Below are 27590 nucleotides of genomic sequence, written 5' to 3' on the forward strand. Positions count from 1 at the left end.
CTCACTTCCTTCTTACAGAATACAGTCGATCGCAGCTGCGAGCTCTCTGCATTAGCTTTACGGCACCTTGATTCAATCTCACTTACTGTATTACCATCCTGGGAGAACACACAACCTAAATACTTGAAATTATCGACCTGTTCTAGCTGTGTATCACCAATCTGACATTCAATTCTGTTGAATTTCTTACCTACTGACAACAATTTAGTCTTCGAGAGGCTAATTTTCATACCATACTCATTGCATCTATTTTCAAGTTCCACGATATTAGACTGTAGGCTTTCGGCACAATCTGCCATTAAGAGCAAGTCGTCAGCATAGGCCAGACTGCTTACTACATTTCCACCTAATTGAATCCCTCCCTGCCATTTTATACCTTTCAGCAGATGATCCATGTAAACTACAAACAGCAAAGGTGAACGATTACAGCCTTGTCTAACCCCTGTTAGTACCCTGAACCAAGAACTCATTCTGCCATCAATTCTCACTGAAGCTCAATTGTCAACATAAATGCCTTTGATTGCTTTTAATAATCTTCCTTTAATTCCATAGTCCCCCAGTATAGTGAACATCTTTTCCCTCGGTACCCTGTCATAAGCTTTCTCTAGATCTACGAAACATAAACACAACTGCCTATTCCTCCCGTAGCATTTTTCAATTACCTGGCGCATACTGAAAATCTGATCCTGACAGCCTCTCTGTGGTCTGAAACCACACTGGTTTTCATCCAACTTCCTTTCAACGACTGATCGCACCCTCCCTTCCAAGATGCCAGTGAATACTTTGCCTAGTATACTAATCAGTGATATACCTCGATAGTTGTTGCAATCCTTCCTGTTCCCTTGCTTATAGATAGGGGCAATTACTGCTTTTGTCCAATTTGAAGGTACCTTACCAACACTCCACGCTAATTTTACTACTCTATGAAGCCATTTTATCCCTGCCTTCCCACTATACTTCACCATTTCAGGTCTAATTTCATCTGTTCCTGCTGCCTTATGACAATGGAGTTTATTTACCATCCTTTCCACTTCCTCAAGCATAATTTCACCAACATCATTTTCCTCCTCCCCTTGAGCTTCGCTGTTCACAACACCACCAGGATGATTTCCTTTTACATTGAGAAGATGTTCAAAATATTCCCTCCACCTCTCCAGTGATTCCCTGGGATCTATTATGAGTTCACCTGAATTACTCAAAACACTGTTCATTTCCTTTTTCCCTCCCTTCCTATGATTCTTTATTACTGTCCAGAAATGTTTCCCTGCTGCTTGACCTAGCCTTTCCAGGTTGTTACCAAAATCTTCCCATGACTTCTTATTGGATTCAACAATTATTTGTTTCGCTCTGTTTCTCTCATCTACATACAACTCCCTATCTGCCACGGCCCTTGTTTGGAGCCATTTCTTCTAAGCTTCTTTTTACGTTTACAAGCTGCTCTCATTTCATCATTCCACCAAGATGTTCACCTTTTCCCATCTTTACACACAGTTGTTCCTAGGCATTCCCAGGCGTTTCTACTACAGCATCCCTGTATGCCACCCATTCACTTTCCATATCCTGAACCTGCTTAATGTCTACTGTTCGAAACTTCTCACTAATCATATCCATGTACTTCCGTCTAATTTCCTCGTCCTGGAGATTTTCTACCCTTATTCGTTTGCAGACAAATTTCACTTTCTCTACCTTAGGCCTAGAGATACTTAGTTCACTACAGATCAGATAGTGGTCTGTATCATCGAAAAATCCCCGGAAAACTCGTACATTCCTAACAAACTGCCTGAAGTCGAAGTCTGTTAAGATATAGTATATTATGGATCTGGTACCCCTAGCCTCCCATGTGTAGCGGTGAACAGCCTTATGCTTGAAGAATGTATTCGTAACACCTAAACCCATACTAGCACACAAGTCCAGCAAACGCTTCCCATTCCCATTAGCTTTCATATATTCCCCACATTTACCAATCACCCTTTCGTATCCTTCAGTTCTATTCCCAACTCTCGCATTGAAATCGCCCATTAGCACTATTCTATCCTTGCTGTTTACCCTGACTACGATGTCACTCAATGCTTCATAAAACTTGTCAACTTCATCCTCATCTGCACCCTCACATGGTGAATACACGGACACAATCCTAGTCCTAATTCCTCCAAATGACAAATCTACCCACATCATTCGCTAATTTACGTGCCTAACAGAAACTGTGTTCCGTGCAATGGTATTCCTGATAAAGAGCCCTACCCCAGACTCTGCCCATCCCTTTCTAACACCCGTCAAGTACACTTTATAATCTCCTATCTCTTCCTCGTTATCTCCCCTTCCCGAATATCACTTACTCCTAGCACATCCAGATGCATCCTCTTTGCTGACTCAGCCAGTTCTACTTTCTTTCTTCCATAAGCCCCATTAATATTGATAGCTCCCCATCGAATTCCATTTCGTTCACCAAGTTGTTTCCAAGGAGTCCCTCGCCTGTCAAATGGGAGTGGGACTCCGTTACTCCCATAGGTCCGAGGCTTGCTTAAAATGTTCTGAGCTCGGTCGATTCATGAAGCAGGATGCTGCCCTATTTGCACATAGTCCAAGTGAGGATCTCTCCTCTAACGGGTTATGGACCACCGGTGGATTGTATAGTCCTAGCCGCCTGAGCACAAGGAGGGCCATGACTCAGAATATGTCCGAGATGCCCATTCCCATTCCATAACAACTGGTATCTCGACTCTCAGGACCACTTACTAGGCCACTCGGCCGTTGACCATGGTTCACGAACTAGGACGTGACTACAGTAACGCACAAACAACTGAAATAATTAAAGCAACGTTAACTAACACAATATCCAAAGTAAAATGTGGGGGAAAACTCTCAGAACCTTTTGAAATAAAGTTAGGTGTAAGAGAGGGAGATGGTTTGTCACCCCTGCTTTTCAACTGCGCATTAGAGAAGATAGTTCGAGAATGGAGGAAAGCCATCAATACTCAAGGTGATCAACTGGGAAGAAATCCAAATAAAATCACTGTAGATTGTCTAGGTTCTGCAGATGACATGGCGTTAATTACTGAAGAACAAAGAACTCAAGAACAAATCAGAGAATTACCAAAACAAGCAGATAAAATAGAACTACAAATATCATTTTAAAGAACAAAGTTCATCACAAACATCAGTGATGCCTCGCAAAATATGACAATTCATCACAACACAATATGTAAAACAGATTGCTTTAAATACTTAGGAGAGTGGATAACGAATGACACAAAAGAAAAAAAACCTGCTATAGAAACTAGAAAGCACAAAATGGAATGGATGTTTCACATGACAAAAAGTGTATATAACAAAAAATCTCTATCCTGGAACACAAAATTGAGACACTACCAAACAGTAGTCAGATCTAAAAATGTATATGCGGCAGAAACACAAACTGGAGATATCGAAAAGCTAGAGAAGGTTGAAAGAAGAATTGCGAGAAAAATACTGGGAGCTAAACGAAATAATAATGCAGAATACAGGTTAGTACCAAACAGAGAGCTATATTTGAAAATTGAAAAAACCAACTGACGTAATGAAGAAAAGAAGACTACAATTTTTTTGGACACGTTTACAGAATGGATGACAACAGACCAACCAAGCTGAATATTTACAAATCAAAACCCATATGGTTCATTGAAATTTAAAAAGACATGAAAAATTCTGGAATTAAAACAGGTACAATCAAAAACAGAACACTTTTTAGAGAAGTAGTTCAAAAGGCAGCGTTTCGGAAGCGGAAGAAACCAGCAACTAAAAGAAAGTGGACTCAAGAAGAGAAGGGACGACACTCTCGAAGGATGAAAGAAATTTGGAAGCAAAGGAAATCGAACACAATGAAAAGTAACCAAAGTTGATTCATCGTACCCTCCACATGGGTTATTCCAAAGGAGAAGAAGAAGAAGGGTACGCAAAATAAGAAGAACAATAATTCCGAAAATTTCGTCCCTGACTTCCGAGTTGGTCCGATTTAACACATGATGTAAGTCCGTTACAGAAATACTTCATCTGTTCTTTATAACAGTACTGTTCACTACTGACCTTCAACCTTTATGAATGTTTCTTAAATCACAGTCGTCGTACGCACCTTCAAACTCACCATTCTATTTAACGTAACGAAGTAGACTTAAAAATGACGTCTTATCTCTGTCTATGAAATAACTATCAATATCATATTATGTCCCCCCTCAATTAGAACAGTTTTAGTCTGAAGGTTTCCTTCTGTCAGTACAAAGATACATGTTATTCAAGTAGCAAGTTTCAAGTGTCTTGTCCTGTATACAGGTTTTTCAGCTAATTCTTACAAACAAGGAAGTATGTTTCACGTAACTTTTAAATAAACATGTCGCAACCTGTATGATCTGATGACAAACCAACTCTTGAGTATTTTCTTCCTCATCTTAAAGCAGAAGATAATAACATCTGACTTGTTGGCACGTTTTAACGCTGATGTCACCAGGAAAAGATTAATACACAGGTGCATGTTCTGCTACTTATGTAGGTGGCTTAATTCTCAGCGGCTGCAGCGTATAATGTTGTCTAAGAGAAACATTTCCCTCTGCACTGACTTAAGTTAAACGTTCATTCAGCCAGTCTCCAGGTAAGAAAAATATACCTCATTAAATGTCATTAATGAAGATTCCAACAACAACAACAATAATAATAAAAGTATCGGTAACAATAATAATAGTTTTCCTTTAAGTGTTAATCTGTTGAGTTTTATCAAAGCTATACTGTAAATGTAAGTTTGATGAGAATTATATCATTGTCTCATTATCCTTCTCTATCGGAGTATTGTGATTTTTCAGAACATATGGCATGTGTTTTATCTATTAGCATAGCTTCATATCCAATCACCAAGGTTCTGATTATTTTTCGTTGACTTCTACTGAATACAAGAGGAGTTATTTCCTATGTAGCATTTAGACCTAAGCCATAAATTTTTATGTATTTTCTTACAGCGTACAGTTTACCTCTGACAATATTTTAATATAATTTTATTGTCCTCGGACACTCCCGGCACTAAAAGCCATACGCCATTTCAATATCATTTTATGTACAAAATGCCACTTGATAATTAAATATGATATCCTTGAAACTTAGAGAAAATGCTCACTATGTTTCAGTAATACACAATTTCTCACGCATTTGAAATGTATTTCATTTAAGCACGTTTTATGTGTAGAATAAAACCACAATCATTTTTTCAAAAAGAGTATTCTATAACACGTAGGCTATATTTCAAACATTATTGAAAGAAAGATATAAATCTGCTACAGACAATCTTTTTGAAATCTACTGTCATATACGGTCACGATATTTCAGTTAAGTTTCAGTCCCATCAAATGTATATTTTGATGGAAACAGTAAGTCATTCATTAATAAAACTTACCCTCTAGCCAACTTATATCATAATTCCTTTAAATGTTGAATAAAAATATCGTCATTTACATATATCCTTTATTTTTATCCTCCTCAGATGAATCCATCTTGACAACTTGAAAACTTTATTTCACCTTGTTGGACCATAAGCACAGCATAAAATGTGCGTCTCTGTCCTTCCTTCATTTATTTAATCCTACCAGTGCACATATTAACATCGGGATCATGTTCAGGTTGGGTATCTTCTGTTTATACATATGGTATTCGGTGTCAATACGACTTTTACACGCATGCGATTTTACCCGTGTTCATGAAATGCAGTAATGTCTTTTGAGGTTTTGTTAGTGAGAAACGAATCTCCAACTTCCATAAATCATAAGAGGCTTATTCAGCCTGAGAAAAATTCGACCATCTCTGTAGACCAATGAGCAGTTCAGTTTGCTTCTAAACAACAACAATCACAACCACTATATTTTCAACAGTAGTTTTTTAATTATAATTATTTTCTCCAAAACAACTAACAGAAACTAATTTGCCTCCCAGAGGTAAGGAATACGATTCCCTTAACAGCTTCAATAATCCTGTCTATACAATATTCTTGTGCACTTTTACTAAAAACATGCAGTGTCTGAAACTTAAAATTTTTTGGAATACATACCCATATTACGAAAATAACCACACTTATTTTATAGTTTATCAGAGGCGAGGACCAATCTCACAATGACTGTATCAATTTACTGTGATTGATTTTAAGAATCGCCGACGGCATAATTTTAAATAAATAATTTGATAACATCTTTTATAGGTAAAATAAAGCATCATGTTTAACGCACCACTCCTTCAGCTGCTGCTTTTGGGTATAGTTTGCTGCTACGTGTGTCATGGAAACAGTACCATCCAATGTGCATCCAGAATATTGAAGGAGACGAAATTTTTTCTGACCTCTGCAAGAAATAAGACTGGACACTGGAATGCTCAGGTGTGTTACTGATACTTAGAAAGTTTAATTTTGCGTGATTTCTTGAAAAAGCACTATCGTTGTCAATATAATCATCATCATTATCATATTATTTCATCCTAGGCATATGCCAATACATCTTCGAGATTCTTCACAATTAAGCATTTTTTCACGTCTCGTAATTAAATCGAAACTGAAATATTTTTAAATTTAAAAGTTACGGAAGTACAACATTAGATCATGTATTAAAAAGTAATAGTTTTGTATATTCTGTGGTCGAGCATGTCTAGAATTACGTACAATCACCTCATCAACAGAGTAATTAAAACTGAAAAGTCCTTTCCTCTCCGCTGTCCATCTCTTCCTGTAGTCGCTCTTGTTGGTTGTCTTCTCTCAGGAAATCACTAGTGATAAAAGCATTACAACTGTAAGGGGTTCTATCTTGTTACTTCATACATGAGTAACGTAACATTGTACTTACCACTGGAATACGTGGCGAATCTAGACTAGCCAAAACAATTATGTTCGCTTCGCGAGTGATAGATCATTAGTGTAGAATTTATGCAAAATACATCGTTCAGAAGTGATAATCTCCACTGTACTTGGATGTAATTGGGCTGTGAATAACTTCAAATATACCTGCCTGGTGTAGGATTCGAATCATCGATCACTTTTCAGATCTCAAAGGCAACCAGTTCACTACAATATTATCATCCACAACCCCAACGCAGAGCAATACTGCAGGAAATGCATTGCTAATGTATGCTGTTTTCACCTTGAAAATTTTATTTCCCTGACATTCCTCTGAGTTACGGTTTACGTCGTTTGACATTCTGCAGAAACACTTAACTTAGCAAAATCCATCGTGTTATGAGTAATGTGTATTATAAGAAAAACTAAAAAGCATACTTGGTGAGTGAAACTTTCCTCTTAGCGCTATAATTGCATATTAGCGTCCGTTTTTGCCGTGCAAGATTGGCTCATTTTACCAAGCTGACAGTTGAACAGCAAGCAGAGCAATATTGACACTACGGGCTGTGTCGCATGGGTTGCTAATCGTATTAACTTACAAGGGGCTCGTGAATCAATTTGTATGTACTTAAATTATTTATTATTTTACAATTTGCTTTATGTTGCACCGACAAAAATAGGTTTTATGGCTAGGTTAGGACAGGGAAGAGCTAGGAACGGAGAGGAAGCGGCCGTGGCCTTAATTAAGGTTCAGCCCCAACATTTGCCTGGTGTTAAAAACTATCTTCAGGGCTGCCGACAGTGGGGTTCGAACCCACTATCTCCCGGATGCAAGCTCACACCTGCGCGCCCCTAACCGCACGGTGAACTCGCCCGGTATAGTTCAATCCTTCACCAATTTATGTCAAAGGAGGTTACCAGTGTTTGTTTGAATTCGTCTGCATTTTTACTAATTTTCCTTGGCATCATTCGCAGAAAGCAATTCTCAATGTACTATAATTAAATGATAAGATTATCTTCATAATCTGTTGAAGGTAATACTGGATCATGGGAGAGGAGCCATTGGAGAAGAAGGTCCTTACGAGGTACAGCTGCAACACAACACCAACATCTGTGAACAATCATCGGATCCTATACACTTGGAGGCAAAGTTATCAGGTGAATAACTTCGTACCAATCCTTCACAAATAGTGCTTAGAAATTGAACGCTTAAGAGCAATAAAACATGAAATTACTGACACTTATAGATTTCCGTCCACGAAGTAATTGAAGAAATGTCTTATTAAATTAGTGTATTTCCTGTTATGAAGTTCATTAACTAGGCAGCTGCTGTAGCGCAGAGTGCAAACACCGTTTGCTCGGCTTGAGTTTATAAGAGACCTGTGTATAACACTGTACCTTAGTAAGGCAAAATTACTCCATTTTGACATGGGCCTTCTATCTAATGAAACCCTGTATTTGTGCAAAGCAACTTACAAACGTGGTTAAGTGTAACAGAGGGTGATGTGCCGTAACATTGCCACTACATCGTCTCGCTTATAAACCCAGACCGTCCAGCGGTGCTTCTACTCTCTGAAACCTTAGCAGCTGCACAGGAGGCGCGCGCGTAATACTTGACCTTGCAAGGAGTGTGCTTGTGTTTGACCTATCATAAATAGCCAGTCTGAATCTCAGCTGTTAACATGGTGAGACAGTTATCATTACAACACCGTACTTTCGTATGTAAAAGTTACTTTAGGTACGAGTCGGCTCGATGCATTTGTTCAGCAATTTCCTGGTGAAGTGCCACCTTCATGAGCACATACAAAGGGCACTAGGAAAGTTTTGCAATGTAAGTGAACGCTTTAGACTTTTTCAAAATAATTTCCACCACACTCAATACACTCCTCCATACGTCGAAACCAGTCACTGAACCAACTCTGCCACTTTTCTTCGGTTACATTTTCACACTCTTGATCCCATGCTGCCAGAAGCTCCTCGTCGGATGCAAAACGCTGCCCTTTCAGCTTCATCTTCACTTCTGGGAAGAGTGCGAAGTCACATGGGGCAAGATAAGGACTGTATGTAGGGTGATCAAGCACAGTCAGCCCTGATCTGGAAAGAAAATGCATTGTTAAATTAGCACGATGTGCTGGAGCATTGTCGTGTTGAGCCATGACCTTGGACGGAGCTGCTTGAGATTCTGGATGACCTGAGGCAGACAAGTCTCACTGTACCACTTCGCAGTAACTGTCCTGTGTGTCTCTAGCACAACCCCAGTCAGGATGCCCCGTTTAGTGAAAAATGCTGCAACCATCATTTTCTTCGCACAGTAAACTCATCTTCAAACAGCCACACTTTCTGCTGGGATTTTGTTGGGACATCGTAATAATTAAGCCAAGTTTCGTCACTTGTAACGATGCTACTGACGTTACGCGAAGTCCCATTTTCAAACTGTTTTAGCATCTTTCGGCACCATTTCACTCGATGTGCCCTTTGTTCCTCTGAAAGTGAATGGGGCACCCAAAAGGAATAAACTTTTCTAACATAGAGATGGTCGTGTACAATTGAATGAATAGCCGGTGCAGGGATGTGGAGGATGTCTTCTACCTGTCGAGATGTAAACGGCTTCTCTTCATGCAACCTTTTCCTTACAGCTTCAATGTTTTCCTCAGTCACTGATTCAGACGGTCGCCCAGAACGAGAATCGTCTTCTACCCCAAAATTTCTCCTCTGGAATTCGTTGTACCAGCGGAAAATTGTTGTCCGATGGGGACAGTCTTTCCCCAGCACTGGAGTCATTTCCTCCATGCACTGGTCAACAGTTAATCAACTAGCAAAATTTTAGCGGATAATTGCGCGATATTCATCTTTAGACCACACTGACATCTTAACTTGTTTTCAATCCCACTGCTTGGTAACAATTGGTGTGAAGGTCGCGCCTTGTTGTCTTCTAGAAAAGTTTTCACCCCTCTTTTCATCCCTCACCATAACAGGGGTGTCCAGCCAACTGTTTTTGCGTATTGAGAAACTTTCCTAGTGCCCTTTATATTCGAGGAATTGTAAATAAATTTGAAACTACTAGCTCGGTGCTCAATAAAAATGTGCGCGCATACGAACAGTTTTAACAAAGGAAAAGCTAGATGACATCGGCGCGAACCTTGAACGGTCACCGAATAATTCACTCACAAAATTAGCACAACAATTAGTGGTTTCAGTTTCTGCTGCACACACAGCTACAAAGCTGTTACGCATCAAACCGTACATGTTTATATGGGCTCATTGTTTAAAACCTGCTAATACAGCCACAAGAGTGAGATATTATGAGTATTATTTTGCATCATTGAGTGATAGTTTATTCGACCCACAGCTTGTGTCATTTTTGGATGAGGCCTGGTTTCATCTTAATGCCTGGTTTCGTCTTAATGGCCATGTGAACAGTCATAAACCTCGCTATTCGTGTGCAGAAAATCCTAATGGTGTTTATGAAGTAGCTCATTATGAAGAATGACACTTCCAGCATCTTTTATGAGGTAGGATTTCATGTAAGATTTTATACACGCTTAAAGCAGGGCGGCCACACGCGACGTAAATTGGGCTGAGGCAGCTGCTGTGGCGCATAGTAAAAACACCGTGCACTCGGTATGGGTTTATGAGAGACCTGTATATAAAACCGTACCTACTATTTTAATAAAAACGTGAAACCAGTAAATATTTCTTGGATGTTCGTGGAATTATCATGTCTGAAGCGGCTGATGCATCTCGATTAATTTTCACATGGAATTACAATATGACCTGCAACAACACATAGGACTATTCAATATCGCGCTGTCTCTTATGGGAGCATATTCAGTGAAAGAGTATTGGACGCAAATCGGAGGAAAATATACGCAACGGACCACTGAATATGAGTACGTTGCCTAAACGATGTGTCCTAGTTAGAAATGGAGCCTACCAAATTTATCTTCAAGATTATCTTACCTTATATGAAATATTTACGGAATAGTGTATGATCATATTTTCCCATTAAATTATCGCTTATATGCTAGAAAAGCAACCGACGCAAACATCTTTCAACACCTAACATTCACAGCTAAAGCAGAAAATTTGGACATGTCACCTGAGGTTTTACCTGTGGACTTCGAAGCAAGCGCAAAAATATCTGCATACCATTCTTCCTAACACAATTGGGATGGGTTATTTATTTCAGACGTCATCACGTAGTTGCTCTAGGGAGCCGGTGTTACTTGCTTCGCTCGGGACGGCTGTTTGTCACGTGACAAGAGAGCAGCAGTCAGGCGGGTTGCATACCGTGGCCATACTGTACTTGCGCCACTGGCCTTCAGTACGTACAGTACTACGTCATGCACTTCCCCTACTTCTTCCGCTACTTGCTGTCTAAGCTGCTCTCGTTCCTTGAGAGCGTGGGGGGGGGGGGAGAAACTGGCTCTGAAGGCACTTCGCTCTCGATTGACGATGCCTGATTTATTTCACTTCGGGCGGCATCTTGTGAATTTTAGTCCACAACAACGTGTTAATGACGACGATATAAGTAAAAATATCATTCAATTGAAGAGATTTAATCCATTATAATGAAATTAGCAGAGACTATTCATGTGATTCCTTAGTTAAATTTTAACTTATGTTTAAATGAACATAATACAAAATTATATGCATCAAGCATGTTTGTTAGTTCAGTTTTACTTATCTATTGTATAGGCCAATATGTATCACCATATAAAACATTATCCTGCAACGGACCATTCATTATTCACGTGGACCGAGAATATAAGTGGAGATCATCATGGGAATGACCAAGTAATGAAACGTACGACTTTTAGGAGTGTACATAGGAACCCGATGAAATCAACTGTCATCACTTATGGATGAAATAGACAAGTGTACGTAAACAGAGTGGACGAAATATCACTACACCTACACTAATAAGTGAAAATGAAGGAAGAATGATCTGAAGCAAATTATGCCAAATCTTACTGTTATTAAGGTGCATTGGTCCGAGGGCATCTGATTTAGTAAGTATTTTAAGCAAATAAATAAATTTACGAGTTAATATTAATATCTTCTTCGTTAAAACGTTTATATTCATTTAAAATATATAATGCAAATGCGAGACTAAGCACTGATTCTCGCAAACAAGGTACCCAATTTGTGTCTGACTGATACTGGAACAAATCCAAGAGAATAATCTCCAAATGATTATCAGGAATTCGAGCGATTTTAGGCTGATTTTCCGGAAATGCATTTAGGCCGGAAGTGATTTCAGAAATTTGTTTTTTTAAGTTTGATACAGTTATCCAGGACTCAAAATTTGAAATTTTTCGGGGCTCTTTATCCCTTCAACTTTCCTCACAGTTGATGAAAATGGTAAAATTTTTGTTTTCCGTAGTGTGGGGAAACCTACTATGTCTGTTTTCAACATTAAAACTTTATATGGACATATGCTCTATTCCAAGTGGTTTCCAAGATAGAACACACTTAATGTACGTTTGTTTCTGGGCTAATAGCGCGCACGGATGCGTCTCACCCATCCAATCACTTTGACGTGTTTTTCTATCCCAGCCTACCGCGTTGCTTTCAACCACTTTGCTCGGGATGTCTTCCTGCCGTTAGACTAACCCGTTGAACGCGCAGGTGTCCACGGTGTGTTGGTGTGCGAGGGACTGAGAGTGTATCAGAGAGAAGCATCGGTTAACTCTGCTTGTATACGCGCTGGCTAAAATGCCACTCATCTATATATATAAAATAAGAGTTTTGTCTGTACATTGCTCAGAATTTGAAAAGAATGGTATATCTGTATCGATCATGTCCACTGTAACAAGAAAATGCATTTTTTACTTTTCCGTAATGTCTGTCTGTCTGTCTGTCTGTCTGTCTGTCTGTCTGTCTGTCTGTCTGTCTGTCTGTCTGTCTGTCTGTCTGTCTGTCTGTCTGTCTGTCTGTCTGTCTGTCTGTCTGTCTGTCTGTCTGTCTGTCTGTCTGTCTGTCTGTCTGTCTGTATGTATGTATGTATGTACACGCATCACGAGAAAACGGCTGAAGAGAATTTAATGAAAATCGGAATGTAAAGTCGGCTGATGAACCGCTACAATTAGGCTATAAATTATTTTAATCACGCTGAGTGAAATGGTAGTTTAGGGGAAGGTCTGAAATTTAATTCTCAAATATTTATGTTATTAGTGGTCGTGTCTTAATGAAAATCCCTAGACGAAGATTGGAAATAAGTCGCTACAATATAGGCTATACAAGCTAAGAAAAATGGTAGTTTAGGGAAAGGCCTAAAATTTAATTGTCAAATATTTATTTTATTAGTGGTCGTATCTTCACGAAAATTGGTATGCAAAGTCGGGGAGTAGGTCGCTATAATATAGGCTATCAATAATGTTATTCGCACTGAGTGAAATGGTAGTTTAGGGGAAGGCCTGAAATGTAATCTATATCTACAAGGTGAAGCGTAATTCGCGCACTCGGGCGTCGCAGCGCGACTCCTTACATGCCAGCAATAAAAAAATGCATCTTACAAAATTTCGTGTTGCGAGTATATCCGGCAGAAAAACGACGTTGAAGAGTAGCAATCTGGCAACACTGTAACCATATGTACGGTAACTACCTCTGTCAGCAGCAGTTAGTCGTACTGTACAGTTGGTGCAGTGGATAGAGTTTTGGGTTAGCATGCAGGAGGTCGAGTGGTCGATTCTGGGTTGAGGCGTATGTTTTTTATTTCGTAAATGTAGTCCAGGTGGTATGGTATCTGGCGTCTTAATCGTCAACAGCGATTGCAGTGGGTCTTCTAGAAACCATTTGCACTTACATACTGCGATCCTAGAAATGGACGAACAATCGTTTTGATTGGTCAGGTTTGAAAGGCGCCCTTTCCACGTCGTGGGCGTGAATTTATACGCACCACTCCATTTTCTAGACGTGAAACCTGTTTTCTTTGTACCCTCCTCCAATGGTCCCATAGATTAGTACCAACTATTATTCTTGCCTCGTTCAGGTCCATTACATTTCGTTAGGGCCTTACGTTACCAGTAGGCCTAGCAACGTGCTCTGCGAATAATATCCAAATTCGGTTACAATTTGTATGTGTTATCACCATGGTCCCAATAATCCTGCCTTTCAACATTGCGTCTGGTAACCGCATGCTGTTTAGTACGTATCTCAATGCATTATTATTATTATTATTATTATTATTATTATTATTATTATTATTATTATTATTATGTTGTAAATGTAGGATACATTTGATCTCAGAAACGGTGTCTTACTGCATTACAGTGGTAATGTCAGATAGAAATTAGCAAATAAAAAATGCGCCTCAACCCAGGATCGAACCATCGACCTCCTGCATGCCAACCAAAAGCTCTACTCACTGCACCAACTTATAGCACGATGAGATTGTGCTGACAGCGGTAGTTACCCTACATATGGTTACAGTGTTGCCAGATTGCTATTCTTCAACGCCCGTTTTCTACCGGATATACTCGCAAGACGAAATTTTGTAAGAGACATTTTTTTATTGCTGGCGTGTGAGGAGTCGCGCTGCGACGCCCGAGTGCGCGAATTACGCTTCACCCTGTATATATATAAAATAAGAGTTTTGTCTGTACATTGCTCAGAATTTGAAAAGAATGGTATTTCTGTATCGATCATGTCCACTGTAGCAAGAAAATGCATTTTTTACTTTTCCGTAATTTCTGTCTGTCTGTATGTATGTATGTACACGCATCACGAGAAAACGGCTGAAGAGAATTTAATGAAAATCGGAATGTAAAGTCGGATGATGAACCGCTACAATCTAGGCTATAAATTATTTTAATCACGCTGAGTGAAATGGTAGTTTAGGGGAAGGTCTGAAATTTAATTCTCAAATATTTATGTTATTAGTGGTCATATCTTAATGAAAATTGCTAGACGAAGATGGAAAATAAGTCGCTACAATATGGGCTATACACGCTAAGAAAAATGGTAGTGTAGGGGAAGGCCTAAAATTTAATTGTCAAATATTTATTTTATTAGTGGTCGTATCTTCACGAAAATTGGTATGCAATGTCGGGGAGTAGGTCGCTATAATATAGGCTGTCAATAATGTTATTCGCACTGAGTGAAATGGTAGTTTAGGGGAAAGCCTGAAATGTAATCTATATATAAAATAAGTTTTTTGCCTGTGCATTGCTCAGAATTTGAAATGAATGATATTTTTGTATCTGTCATGTCCACAGTAACAAAGAAATGCATTTTTTACTTTACCGTAATTTCTGTCTGTCTGTCTGTCTGTCTGTCTGTCTGTCTGTCTGTCTGTCTGTCTGTCTGTCTGTCTGTCTGTCTGTCTGTCTGTCTGTCTGTCTGTCTGTCTGTCTGTCTGTCTGTCTGTCTGTCTGTCTGTCTGTCTGTCTGTCTGTACACCCATCAATAGAAAACGGCTGAAGAGAATTTAATGAAAATCGGAATGTAATGTCGGGTGATGAACCACTGCAATCTAGGCTACAAATTATTTTATTCACGTTGAGTGAAATGGTAGTTTAGGGGAAGGCCTGAAATGTAATTCTCAAATAAGTTATTAATGTTATTAGTGGTCGTATCGATAAATACTACATAACTAACATAACTTTAGTTATGTCGTAAGTTAGTAGTAGTTATGTAAGAAGTTAGTAAATTTCCGTTCATTTATGTCTTATACATTGTTACCGTACCGCATATAATCAGATATATTCATGAATTTGGATTTTTGTTACTAAGTCCATATCAGCGCCGAGACACGAGAAAATGGGTAAACAGAATTTAGTGAAAATCGGTATGTAAAGTCATAGAATAAGGAACTACAGTCTACGATATAAATAATTTTATAAGACACCCTAATATCACAGAGTCGAAAGAAAACTAATGTGAAGGCCTGCAATATAGGAAGCTCATAAACTTTATCAACAATAACATTACATTGACCATTGTTTGTTGTGATGTGCTCTTTGTCTTCTGTTTCCTCTTATCCCCGATAGATAGGATTACTGCAGCGTACCGAGGTTTTTTTTATTTGCTTGACGTCACACCGACACAGGTAGGTCTTATGGCGACTATGGGATATGAAATGAATAGTGGTGTGAAGGAAGCGGCCTAGGCTTTACGGTACAGCCTGGTGTGACTGGTGTGAAAATGGGAAACCACAGAATACCATCCTCAGGTTTGCCGGCAGTGGGTTTCTAATCCACTATCTCCCAGACGCAAGCTCACAGCTGCGCGCCCCTAACCACACGGGCAACTCGCCTGGTCGTAACAACTGTAACAGCCTTCCTGTATATTGGCGGGAAGTAGCTGGGGAATAAGATAACTTCCTTCTTTGGCATGCCATTCCTCTGCTTCATACATTTTCTGATGTATCTGTTACGTAACACACTGGTCCATCATAGTATTCGAGCTATTCAATCCCTACTCTGAGGCAGTGATTGGAATGAGTAGTGTGCATATTTAACGGAATAATGACAGTGGAGTGTTCACGGCAGTCTGCGACCTGGTTATTCCAGCTCTGGAACTTTGGACTCTTTGATCGGCACCGTAGTACTGTTCGTTGAAAGTGAGAAAGTGTGCGGTTTTTCATTTGATCGAGTATTTTATATGATAACATTGCTTTCAATCGCTACATTCCTACTGACGTTTTTGTAATGACCTATGTTGAATTCAGTTAGAAAAACCACCAAGTCAGTCTTTCTGAGAATCCCGCAGCGAAGCACGGGTACATCAGCTAGTCTACACTAATGAAGAATATGCAGATACAGTATGGTGTATCCTTGCGGCTTTTGCGATGGTAGTGTTTCTGCTAGGAAGACCGTCGGCGCTTTCCAACACATCGAATTCCTGATCGTAGAGTGCTTTAAGCACATTGCGTGTAACAGTTATTCTTTCAAGTTCTCATTTTACTTCTAAACGTTTAATTCAACAACCTGTGCTGGTACAGCAACACATTGTTGAAATGGTGCAGCGTAGTCCTACTACCAGCACACGGTGACTTGCTGCACGAATCAATGTTCCACGAACATATGTTCGGCGAAAACTATGTGCCGCACCTCATTACCTTCATATCTTACTTTTCTGATATCGCATTCTTCACGATGTCATAGATCAGTCAGCTGTGACTGGTTAGTGTTCTCTATGAGTAACTTGACGTGTAGGGTATCCCGATTAGACAGATGGCACCTCATGTAGCGGAGGATTGCCAAAGCATTTCTTTCTAGCTTATCTTTGATCGTATGATCTCTGATCTGTGGGATAATAATGGCTTGGATATAAAAGATGGAGACGTTATTCTACAAAATGATTTTCATCTCATATAAATGGAATTTCAAAAAGATTCATACTTTACCTTGTATAGCTCTCTCAGATCAGAGTCAATGAATATGATTACTTATGATCAATGCGTACGATTTCTTCAATCTCCAGGTATTTATCTCTCCATGGCTTTCCATAGTTCTGCTGGTTTTGTTTACTGAGAGATCCCTGCTCTGTTTATTATTCTTTTATTTATATGCTGCAGACTTATTTCAGTGTCCTTCCTTTTACTTCATGTCTGCTTATTAGGTTATCGTTCCTACGTTGAGTGAAAGGTAGCACTGATCCGACTGTTTTGTGTGTGTGTGAGGTTTGTGTGTGGTTTTCGATTGGAGACCTTTTGTTTCTATTCGGCTACGACGTATGGCTTGATTTTATGTTCTGTATTTTGGTTTAACGCTGATGTAGGATTCATGTTCGCGATGATGTGCGATATGAATGCGTGTTATGCGGCGTATAAGTTATTCTGGTTACGGTGTAGACTGGGTGAGGCAGGCCTATTTGCGGCGACCCAGATAGCTGATCTGTGCTCTCAGACCAAGCTCATGAGCCAACGACTGATTCTTTTCATGCTGTTACGGTTCTTGATAAAATATTACTATTTATTCTTTCTGCTTCGCATATTTGGCTCTGAGTGTGTGTGTGGGTGTAGTAAGGTTATTGTAACTGTGTTATGTTTCAGTATCTTATGGATATTTCCTTTCATCATTATTCTTACTTTATCTCGCTATTGTTTCCGGCTTGCTCAGCCGATTTACATGCTTATTTTGGGATTTTACTCTCATTTTACTCGTTTCATTTGACTCATGTTTATTTGTTTCCGTAACTATGGTAACTCCTTTTAATCTCCTTGTGTTCCATATTTGTTTTCATTTCTGCCAGCATTGCTTCACCAGCGTTTTCGATTTCTGGGGATACAGTCTCTATGGAGATTGTTGGGAACCGAGTCTCTTTTTATAAAAGCCTTGACTTTATCTGGGGAGCATGATAATTTTTTCTTGTGTAAAAGCTGCTACATTCACCTCTTTACGGCATCTGGTCCCTAAGAAACACTTTGGATCACGTTTTAATTACCACTGTCTGGTAATGATTGAATTGTATCACTGTTCATGATACCTCTGTTGCGACAGTGTAAAATATCAAGCGATCCAGTTTGATGATTCAAACGACTCGATTGCGATTGATATATCTTCACAAACTATGGATGTGAGTATTCAACTCCCTGTGTTTAGCCCATTTTGCTTGTTCTATGCCCATATCTTAGTCTTTTCTTGCTAAGCTTATTTCAATAAACCTTATTCGTTTTAAATGATCTCTTCTTTGCGTTATTGTCTCTCTGCTTTGGGGACATGCCTTTTACACTTTGTTTCTCTGGTATAAGAGGGTCCGGATTCAGCTACTGGCTATTTCTAGCTAGTTTCGACCGATCCAGAGTAAATAGGTAGGTAGGTAGGTGGTGTAATTACAGGCGGAAAACTTGTACCAATTACAAAATGTCAATGAGTTCGGGAGAGTGAGACACATACGTCTGTGCCACTAGCCCAAAACAAATGTAAGTTTACATTAAACGTGTACTATCTCGGAAACCATTCGGTATGGGGCTTATGTCAATATGAAGTTTTTTGCTTCAAATGATCGTTCTGTCATATCCCTGAATATTTACCATTCCTCCTAGGACAGCCTGTTCACTCACATGAAGTTATCAAAACACCTTTTCGGAACGTCTCCTTCACCGTAACAAATCTCCCGGCCTGAGAGACGGCGTCACCGTCAAAGAGACCCGCCTCCTCCTTCAGGGGAGGATCGAAAATATTTTAAAAGTGGTAGTGGTAGTGGTTCCTCAAACTTATACGTGCCTACTACACTTAAGAAAATGGAAATTGCAACACCATGAAGGCATTTCTCGTTTGTGTTTATTTTCAAGATATGGAACGATGCCATGTAGGTATGTAAACGATCAAAGTTTCAGACCCATTGGATTGTTGCTACAGGTCTCCTCACGTGATTAGTCGCGGAGGAATCAACTCCAGTATACGGACTCTGGTGTAGCGTAGTTGACTTGCAGTCTGTGCAGTGAAGTGATCTCCGTCAAACATGCCTCGACGACTGAGAAGAGCACGCTATCAACAACTGTCGCCGTTTGAGTGGGCTCGGATAATTGGGCTGTGTGAGGCTGGATTATCGCTAAGGACTGTCACTGCACGTGTTGGCCGACAGGCACCTACGGTACAACGCGTATGGCAGCAGTGGTCAAATGAAGGTACCCACACACGTAGACCTGGCACAGGCCCAGCGCGACAAACAACTGTGAGAGAGGATCGCCGCATCATTCGGATGGCCCGGATGGAACCCCATGCAACAGCAGCGCAAATTCGAGCAGCTGTGGCACCCCACGTTACACAACAAATAGTTGGTAATCGCCTGCGTACAGCTGGCTTACGAGCCCGTGTCCCTGCAGAAGGTGTTCCATTGACCCCACAACAGCGATGTGTAAGGCTGGCCTGGTGTCGAGAAAGATCGACGTGGGCCGACGAATTGCATAGGGTCGTCTTTAGTGATGAATCGCGCTTCTGTCTTGTCCGCAGTGATCGCCGGAATGGTGTGCGCAGACGTACCGGGGAGTGGGGCCGCCCAGATCTTATTGTCGAGATGCACACAGGGCCAACACCAAGCATTATGGTCTGGGGAGCTATTGGCTTTAATGTGAAATCACAATTAGTGTTGGTTGAGGGTACTATGACTGCTCGACAGTACGTTGATAGGGTACTCAATCCAGTGGTTGTCCCTGTGATGGCGAATGTTGCTAATGGGATATTTCAGCAGGACAATGCCCGGGTTCACACTGCACGCATCTCCACAGAAGCTCTCCACGACATCACAACCTTAGAATGGCCCGCCAGTTCCCCGGACCTCAGTCCTATTGAGCATGTGTGGAACATGATGGGTCGACAACTGGCCAACCGTCCTCAGCCACTCATAACTGTGGAACAACTGACCCGTGCAGTGCAGCAAGCATGGGCCAAAATTCCTCAGGAAGCGATCCACGGCCTTATTGACTCCATGCCTCGACGTATTCATCAATGTATTGCAGCTCGTGGTGGGCACATCCTGTATTGATTTTTGTTCAAACTTGCGTTCAGAGGGACCTGAAAGTCTAATCATCGAAGCACAACCGAATACTCGTCCTGCATGTTCAATTGCAGCAATGTAGCACTACTCCTTCTGGGTGTAGCAATTTCCATTTTCTTCAGTGTATTTGGCAGTGCACGAAGGACTGATCCTCGAGACTGATACGATTTCATAAGCTCACAGTGTGTCTCACCATCTTTGATTATCACACCGAGTAGAGCAGGTTTCGGCTCGTTTTGGCTAGCCTTGTAACTCTACATTCGAGAGGCGGAGAGTTTGGTTCCCACACTCCGCTGTCCTGAGAATTATTTACCGTGGTTTTCCATTCCTCTGCACGAAGCAAAATGCTGGGACAGTTCCTTCCTAGGCAACGGCCTCACTCACCTCCCCTTTTCAGCACATCACATTACCAACACAATTAATCTCCCTCCCGGCCTGAGGGGCCCGCCTTTCCCTGTCCGGGTGTACGGAATGAAAGCTTCACACCCAACACCCCTGTTTATCACTATTTTATTTTCGCAATATTAACTGTGGTGGAATGTACTACCTGCCTAGTTGTTCTCCTACGATAGCCTAGGTGAAAAAATTCCTTAGAGCCGATTTACGGCTCTATTCTAGGAGTACGTACACATTCGCAGCCTGCTTCCTTCCACGAACCTCGGTTATAATGCTGGAGGTCTATGTAAACCAGAACATGAGTTAACTGTTTCATATTCCCCATCTATATCCAAATTCTTTCCTTATGGACGATAGGCTGTGAAATATTCAGCTTTCGAATAATTTATCCGTGGCTTCTTTTCACCTTCCAACTGCCCAGCTCCATGGCTAAATGGTTAACGTGCTGGCCTTCGGCCGCAGGAGTCTCAGGTTCGATTCCCGGCGGGGTCGGGAATTTTAACCGTAACTGGTTAATTTTGCAGACACGGGGGTTGGGTGTATGTGTCGTCTTCATCATCATTTCATCCTCATCACGACGCGCAGGTCGCCTACGGGAGTCAAATCAAAAGACCTGCATCTGGCGAGCCTAACTTGTCCTCGGACACTCCTGGCACTAAAAGCCACACGCCATTTCATTTTTACCTTCCAACTGGAGTACCATCATATTGACAAACAGTATGCCGATACAGAAAATCACTAAATTTTTACTGCTGGAAGTCATTGCCTAGCAAAATTACCACGAAAGGTACGATTTCTCCTTTAAGTTACTTATATATGCCTCTTACTTACTTATGCCTGAGAAATCATTGTTGTCGGAGCAATTCTCCACCCTCAACTTCTTCTCCTAATCTAATTTCTTTTTCCCTGGAGAAAGGGTGTCAGAGTTCTGTATTTTAATTCCTGTTTATGCTGAAGTACTTTGTTGACATGTTCAGATCTATTATTATTATTATTATTATTATTATTATTATTATTATTATTATTATTATTATTATTATTTACAAGCGAACTGAGCTACAACTTCATTTGTTTTTAATTATGCGGAGTTTAATTTATGTCCAATACTCGTTCATGCGTTCGCTGGCCCTCTTCCGTTGTTCTTCTGTTCAGGATGTTAGTTCCTCGTTCTGCTTGAAACTCTTCCAAACTTTCCACTGTGTTCTTAAATTTATTTGTGTCTAACATTTGGACCTCTGAAATATTTAACCTTTCCATATCCTTCCGCGTTTCTTTAATCCATACTGTAGTGGACTCCCTTTTTTCAGAAATAATCAAATATCTGTTTGGTAAATCTCTTTTCGTTCATTATGTACAAATGTCCTAGAAACGCCAACCTCCTCCTTTCCATGTTATCTGAGTTTCCTTCCGCCATTCGCTATACTTCTTTCTGGCTCCTAATATTCCATCTGCCTTGAGTCTGGACGGCGTCCATAGTTTTCATGCCTTACTGTTATTATTCATTATTATAACTGTTTATTTCACTGCATATTCATCTCGTTTCCAGAGCCTGGCGGTATTCCTCAGCCTCCTGCAGAAGGTTACGAGTATGTTCCTGGTATGGGCTTCTACAAACTCCACCTTGATCTCATGACGTGGCAAGCTGCAAAGGAGCAATGTGAAGCGGATGGGACACATTTAGCCATCATTAATTCCGAGGAAGAAGCAACTGTCCTCCTTAAAATATTTTCTGAACACCGTGACATACATTGGGTCGAGAAATGGGATGACCAAGTTTGGATAGGACTGAGTGATATAGAAAAGGAGCATAAATTCGTCACAGTATTGGGTATGTATGTATGTATGTATATATGTATGTATGTATGTATTATTATTATTATTATTATTATTATTATTATTATTATTATTATTATTATTATTTATAAATAAATTAGTCTCATATGTATTCTGATATTTCGATTACGGTTCATTGCGATCAACGAACGCTCACCGTTACGTGCCTTTGTTCGTGCTGACTTTACAAGAGTAAACGCTAGGTGGATTGAGATTATTTCACTCATAAGGTAGAAGTAACAGACATGAAAGTATCCAGAATGATTGCTGGTCAAACAGGTAGTGGATGGGGGATGGCAGTAGGGCGTTCGGAATAAGGAGAAAAGATATAAGTGAGAAATTAACTCGATGAAAAACCGACTTAGATAATGGGATCTTGTGAGGCGAATATAGGAGAAAAATAATGGCAAGAGAGGTAGAGGGAAACCAAGACGACGATGGTTAGGATTATTCATTCTTTTAAGTGAAAAGGTATAGAATTAATCAAGACCATAGAGTTCGTTGAAATAGAGGATTGTGCATGCGCATAGTAAATACATAGAGGCTTTCATACTGAACGCTGAAGTCTACAATTAAGATGTATGTAAATATTACTCCCTTTCCGACAAGACCTAGTGCTTATAGTACACAATGACTTCCTGTATGGTGCAAAGCAAATTTGTTGCTCTAATTGACCTATCAATCTCATCCTCGCATTTGACAAAATGAAATCTACAGCGCATTAAAATACACTGTTCGACACTTAATTGAGAAGCCATGAAAAGCACTGTCCCGAAAAGTTACTGCTGTATAACAAGCATTCACTCTGTACGTCGTACGGAAGCTTATCGCTGAGACCATGACATCTTTGGGCGGGCTACTATATATGCATCATCCATCCGGGCGAGTTGGCCGTGCGGTTAGGGGCGCGCAGCTGTGAGTTTGCACCCGGGAGAAGGTGGGTTCGAATCCCACTGTCAGCAGTCCTGAAGATGGTTTTCCGTGGTTTCCCATTTTCACACCATGCAAACACTGGGGATGTACTTAATTTAGGCCACGATCGCTTCCTTCCAACTCCTAGACCTTTCCTATCCTATCGTCGCCATAAGACCTATCTGTGTCGATGCGACGTAAAGCTGCTAGCACAAAAAAATATGGGGCAGGGAATAACCGACAGCTCAACAGAAGCTGTCATTGTGAAAAGAAGTCGACTGAAAACATACCTTAAAATTTCTTCAAGGAAATGTAAGTTACACTTTGCACAAAGGCAGTTCAGCTTCAAGTTTGAGAGATACTTATAGGAATCATACTAGGGAAAGCAGTGGTTATTAGACACTCCTAGGTTGGTTACCGCGGTGGATTAGTGGCAGAGTGTCAGCCTCATTATCCCAAACTTACATCTTCGATCCTGGCCTAGGTGGTCACTCCTTGAAGAATTTAGATATTGGCACTCCACATCGTTGTTGGCATGATAAAGAAATTTTATGGATCACCCGACGAAACTGAAATAATTTAGCCATACCATCCACCCAGTGGAATTCCACATTTCTTGCCAGCACAACTGCAATACCAAAATTGATAGGCAGGTTATCTAGATGGGAGCATTCAGGAAGATGAACATCCCGGTATTTGAACCCATACGATTATAAATATTATTATCCTTTTGTTACCTCAGTGCAGTCAATCATTCCTACCGTAGAGAAGGTAGTTCGTGAGTCATGTAGTCATTAGTTAAAGCCAGCTGACAAACAGGGATGTTCAAATTCGCCAACTCCTCTTTTACTTGAGACTTTGGTCTGTCTTGAGGTCTAACAATTGAATGCCAAGGTGGATTTTTGTATTGTTCGTGTAGTCTCTCTACTGTCTCTCAGGTATGACAGTGAAAACCGGAAAGGCTGTGATTAAAGAAAACTCGTGTCCTCATCCTGAGGTGGTGCAGCTCTTTTTGGGCACACCCCCATTGGAGGTGAGCTGCATGTACCATTTCAACCACGTATCAGCCCTCCTGCCAGTTTTAAATTTCTGGCAGTACCGGGAATCGAACCCGGGCCCCCGAGGACGGCAGCTAATAACACTAACCGTTACGCTATGGAGGCGGACAGGCCGTGATTGATACCTATATACTAGGGTTTATGAGATACCTACTATATACAAAGGAGGTTAATAACTGGAGTAATTATCTTCGCTCTTATCAAAATTATTACAAGATAAACAATAAAAGCGGCATAAAAAAAGTTAAATATAAAATTTTCAAACATTGCAGGGAGTTCGTATGTCCTTAATATAGTTTGGAATTTCTCCACCTAGGGTTCTGCAGAGACGCAATTAATCCCTGCTCGTATGTTCAAGCTGACACCTCCTATTACGGGTACCGACAGAGGTTTGAAAACTGGCACGGATATATCTTCAGTGAAGGGATAACTACTGGTATATGACTTGTCTGATTTGACTCAAGGTCAGTTTTCACCATCTTACCCGGTTTCAGCCTTTCAAGTTTTCAATGTAAGTTCATTGTTAGGTCCATTTTTTTATTACTACTTTCAGTTGCAGTTACATCCCTGTCACGAACCCGGTAGTTGAAGTTTTCCGAAGTAAGGATTTATGCTGTTCAGTTGTTGATTTACAGAAGAGAGAACATAGTGTGGCATGGAAATATGGGTTTAGTTATATCTGTGCTAGTCTGCGTGATTTAGACTGATTGGTGCATGAAGTGAAAATAAAACGGACGTGAACTACATCTTGGTACTATTCTGATATTCGCCTAGATATGAACCAGGATATCACTGAAGGATGCTAATATTTTCACTCAAAGCACTGTTCACTTATGTTACCAGGCCTCTGAGCCAATCGTAAATCAGCAGTAAATCCAAGAATCCAACCAAGACCAGCTCACCTGACCCTTGGTCACGTCGGTGGACATTCTAGATCAACTTTCGAATTCTTACTTCTGATTAATATTCTAGTTTCTACTACGCTATTCCTGTTCTCCAGAGAGTATTTTTAATTTCGAATGCTTTCAGTCGTATTAAGGGTGTCCAAAATTATTCCTACAACCTAAAATATCTTAACAACACGCAATTTGTTTAAGAACAGGAAATGCTAGAAAAAATACTAATTTTGCCACAACTTGTTGGGAAAATTAGTGAGTTTTAGAACCATATCTTAATGTTCTTTGTGAATTACGCCAAGACCTTTGTATGTATTGCATGCGATAAGCTATCGTAGATTCTTGTTTAAATTATTATTCCAATAAGTCTAATTCCCTTGGCAGAGTTCGTTTGGCGACACGCCAACTATCTGAATAGATGGCGTCACCTATCAGACGGTTTTAGAGCTTTCTAACGTGTGAGAAAAGGCTGAATCTATCCCTTCATCTCTTCAATATCTTCGGTGAATGAAACATAAGAGAATCATTAGATGAATGCGCTAGAGGATTTTCAATTGGCGGGAGAAAAATATTATCAACCTGTGCTTACCGCAGAACTCGCAGTCATGATAAAGAGACTACAATGCCATTCTGAAATATGGATTATGAGTCAAGTTAGGAAAATCTAAGCTTCCGGTAATTGATCGAGGAAATTAAATTCATCTCACTGAGCGAATCTTCTTCTTATTCTTTTCCTAGAACTTTTCCCACACCTGTGGGGTCGCGGGTGCGAAATGCATCGCACATGTGGATATGGCCCTGTTTTACGGCCGAATGCCCTTCCTGACGCCAACCCTATATGGAGGGATGTAATCTCCATTGAGTGTTTCTGTGGTGGTTGGTAGGGTGATATGTTGTCTGAATATGATGAGGACGGATCTCACTGGGCGAATACAAGCATTACGTATTGTTGATAACCTCGTTTACTTCGGGTCATTGATCAGCTTTTAATATCTCTGACAAAATAGAGCCATCTCAACTAACTCAAAAGTCTGTCATGTAAAAGTTATTCTTTCCTTCACCTTTTTGTACGTAGATGAGACCTGGATTATCAAGGTGAACGATAAAAGTGGTATCGAGACCTTCGAAATTAGCTGGTAGCAAAGGACAGAAACCACACCAATAATGCAATTTTAGATGAACGCAAAATCTACAAACGCTCATCTCCTTAGGCTTACGAGCTAATTCTAATGTTATTTGCCCATGTTATGGAATGATGGATATAACTTTGATAAGATTATTAACAGAGACAAAGTCGTCCAAAAAGGTTCTGCCCAGATAGACAGCTTGACGATGAACAGACCAAGTGAAGATAATCACAGGAGATTCCCTTCAGTGCTCATTTATGATGATGAAAGATCGCAATAACGGTTACTATCAAGAACATACACAGATGTATGTGATCAACGACTCGGTTGAAACGAATAAATGCCGTGTCGTTGTCTTAAGTTTTACTGCAACTTCTACATTAACAATGGCAGCTAATCTGTGACGTTAATTCCAAAATAGGTTTCAAGATCTTGATGACTTGAGCAAGTATCAGGCTGTTTAAAAACCCATTCTGCTGTCAACTTTTTGGTTTCTCACCTTAATGTCTGTAGGATATGTGCAATATAGTTTTTAGACAATATTTCAAAATATTTAAGGAATGATATCTTAAAATCTTCTACAACACACTACCTGAGAACGACTCGAAAACTTGAAAAAAAAAAATCGTGCTTCGCAGGTTCCTTGTGTTTAAGTCAACATATGAGTGTCAGGAAATCTTCTCTAAAATAAAATACATACATCCATACTATTACTTTCCACTGTGAATTAAATTTCTCCTGTTTTCAGGTGAACCTATGTCCTCCACTGGATACACAAAGTGGGGGCCTCACGAACCAAACAACTACGGTGGAAATGAAGACTGCGTCTCCTTCCGAAGAAACGGGCGATTCAATGACGTTTCTTGTGGACATGAGTTAAACTTCTTCTGTGAGAAAGAATTATAGACATATTGTACCCAGTCAATAATATTGTTGAAATAATTTACCATACAGTCAGTAAATAAAATCAATTTCCAAGACCTCACCTTTTAATTGACTACCCAATTATGGTTAATACCTGATTTCAAAGGAAAATGAATTATATCATCCGTGTGTTTATATACTGATCAGAAATAAAATTTTGTTAATT

At 40.1% G+C, this 27590-nt stretch overlaps 2 protein-coding genes across 2 annotated transcripts in view; both read left to right on the forward strand.

Annotated features, from left to right (window-relative positions):
- The window catches only part of LOC136876218 (E-selectin), a 154725-nt gene that overhangs the window by 46043 nt on the left and 81092 nt on the right, over window positions 1-27590 (forward strand). The window lies entirely within an intron of this gene.
- On the forward strand, window positions 4468-27480 carry LOC136876216 (hemolymph lipopolysaccharide-binding protein). Its single transcript, XM_067149978.2, has 5 exons — window positions 4468-4621; window positions 6209-6382; window positions 7867-7990; window positions 22221-22502; window positions 27249-27480. The coding sequence occupies exons 2-5, from the start codon at window positions 6224-6226 to the stop codon at window positions 27404-27406; spliced, it is 723 nt and encodes a 240-aa protein (XP_067006079.2). The 5' UTR covers window positions 4468-4621; window positions 6209-6223; the 3' UTR covers window positions 27407-27480.

Source organism: Anabrus simplex, chromosome 6 (assembly GCF_040414725.1).
Source record: "Anabrus simplex isolate iqAnaSimp1 chromosome 6, ASM4041472v1, whole genome shotgun sequence".
Lineage (NCBI taxonomy): Eukaryota > Metazoa > Arthropoda > Insecta > Orthoptera > Tettigoniidae > Anabrus > Anabrus simplex.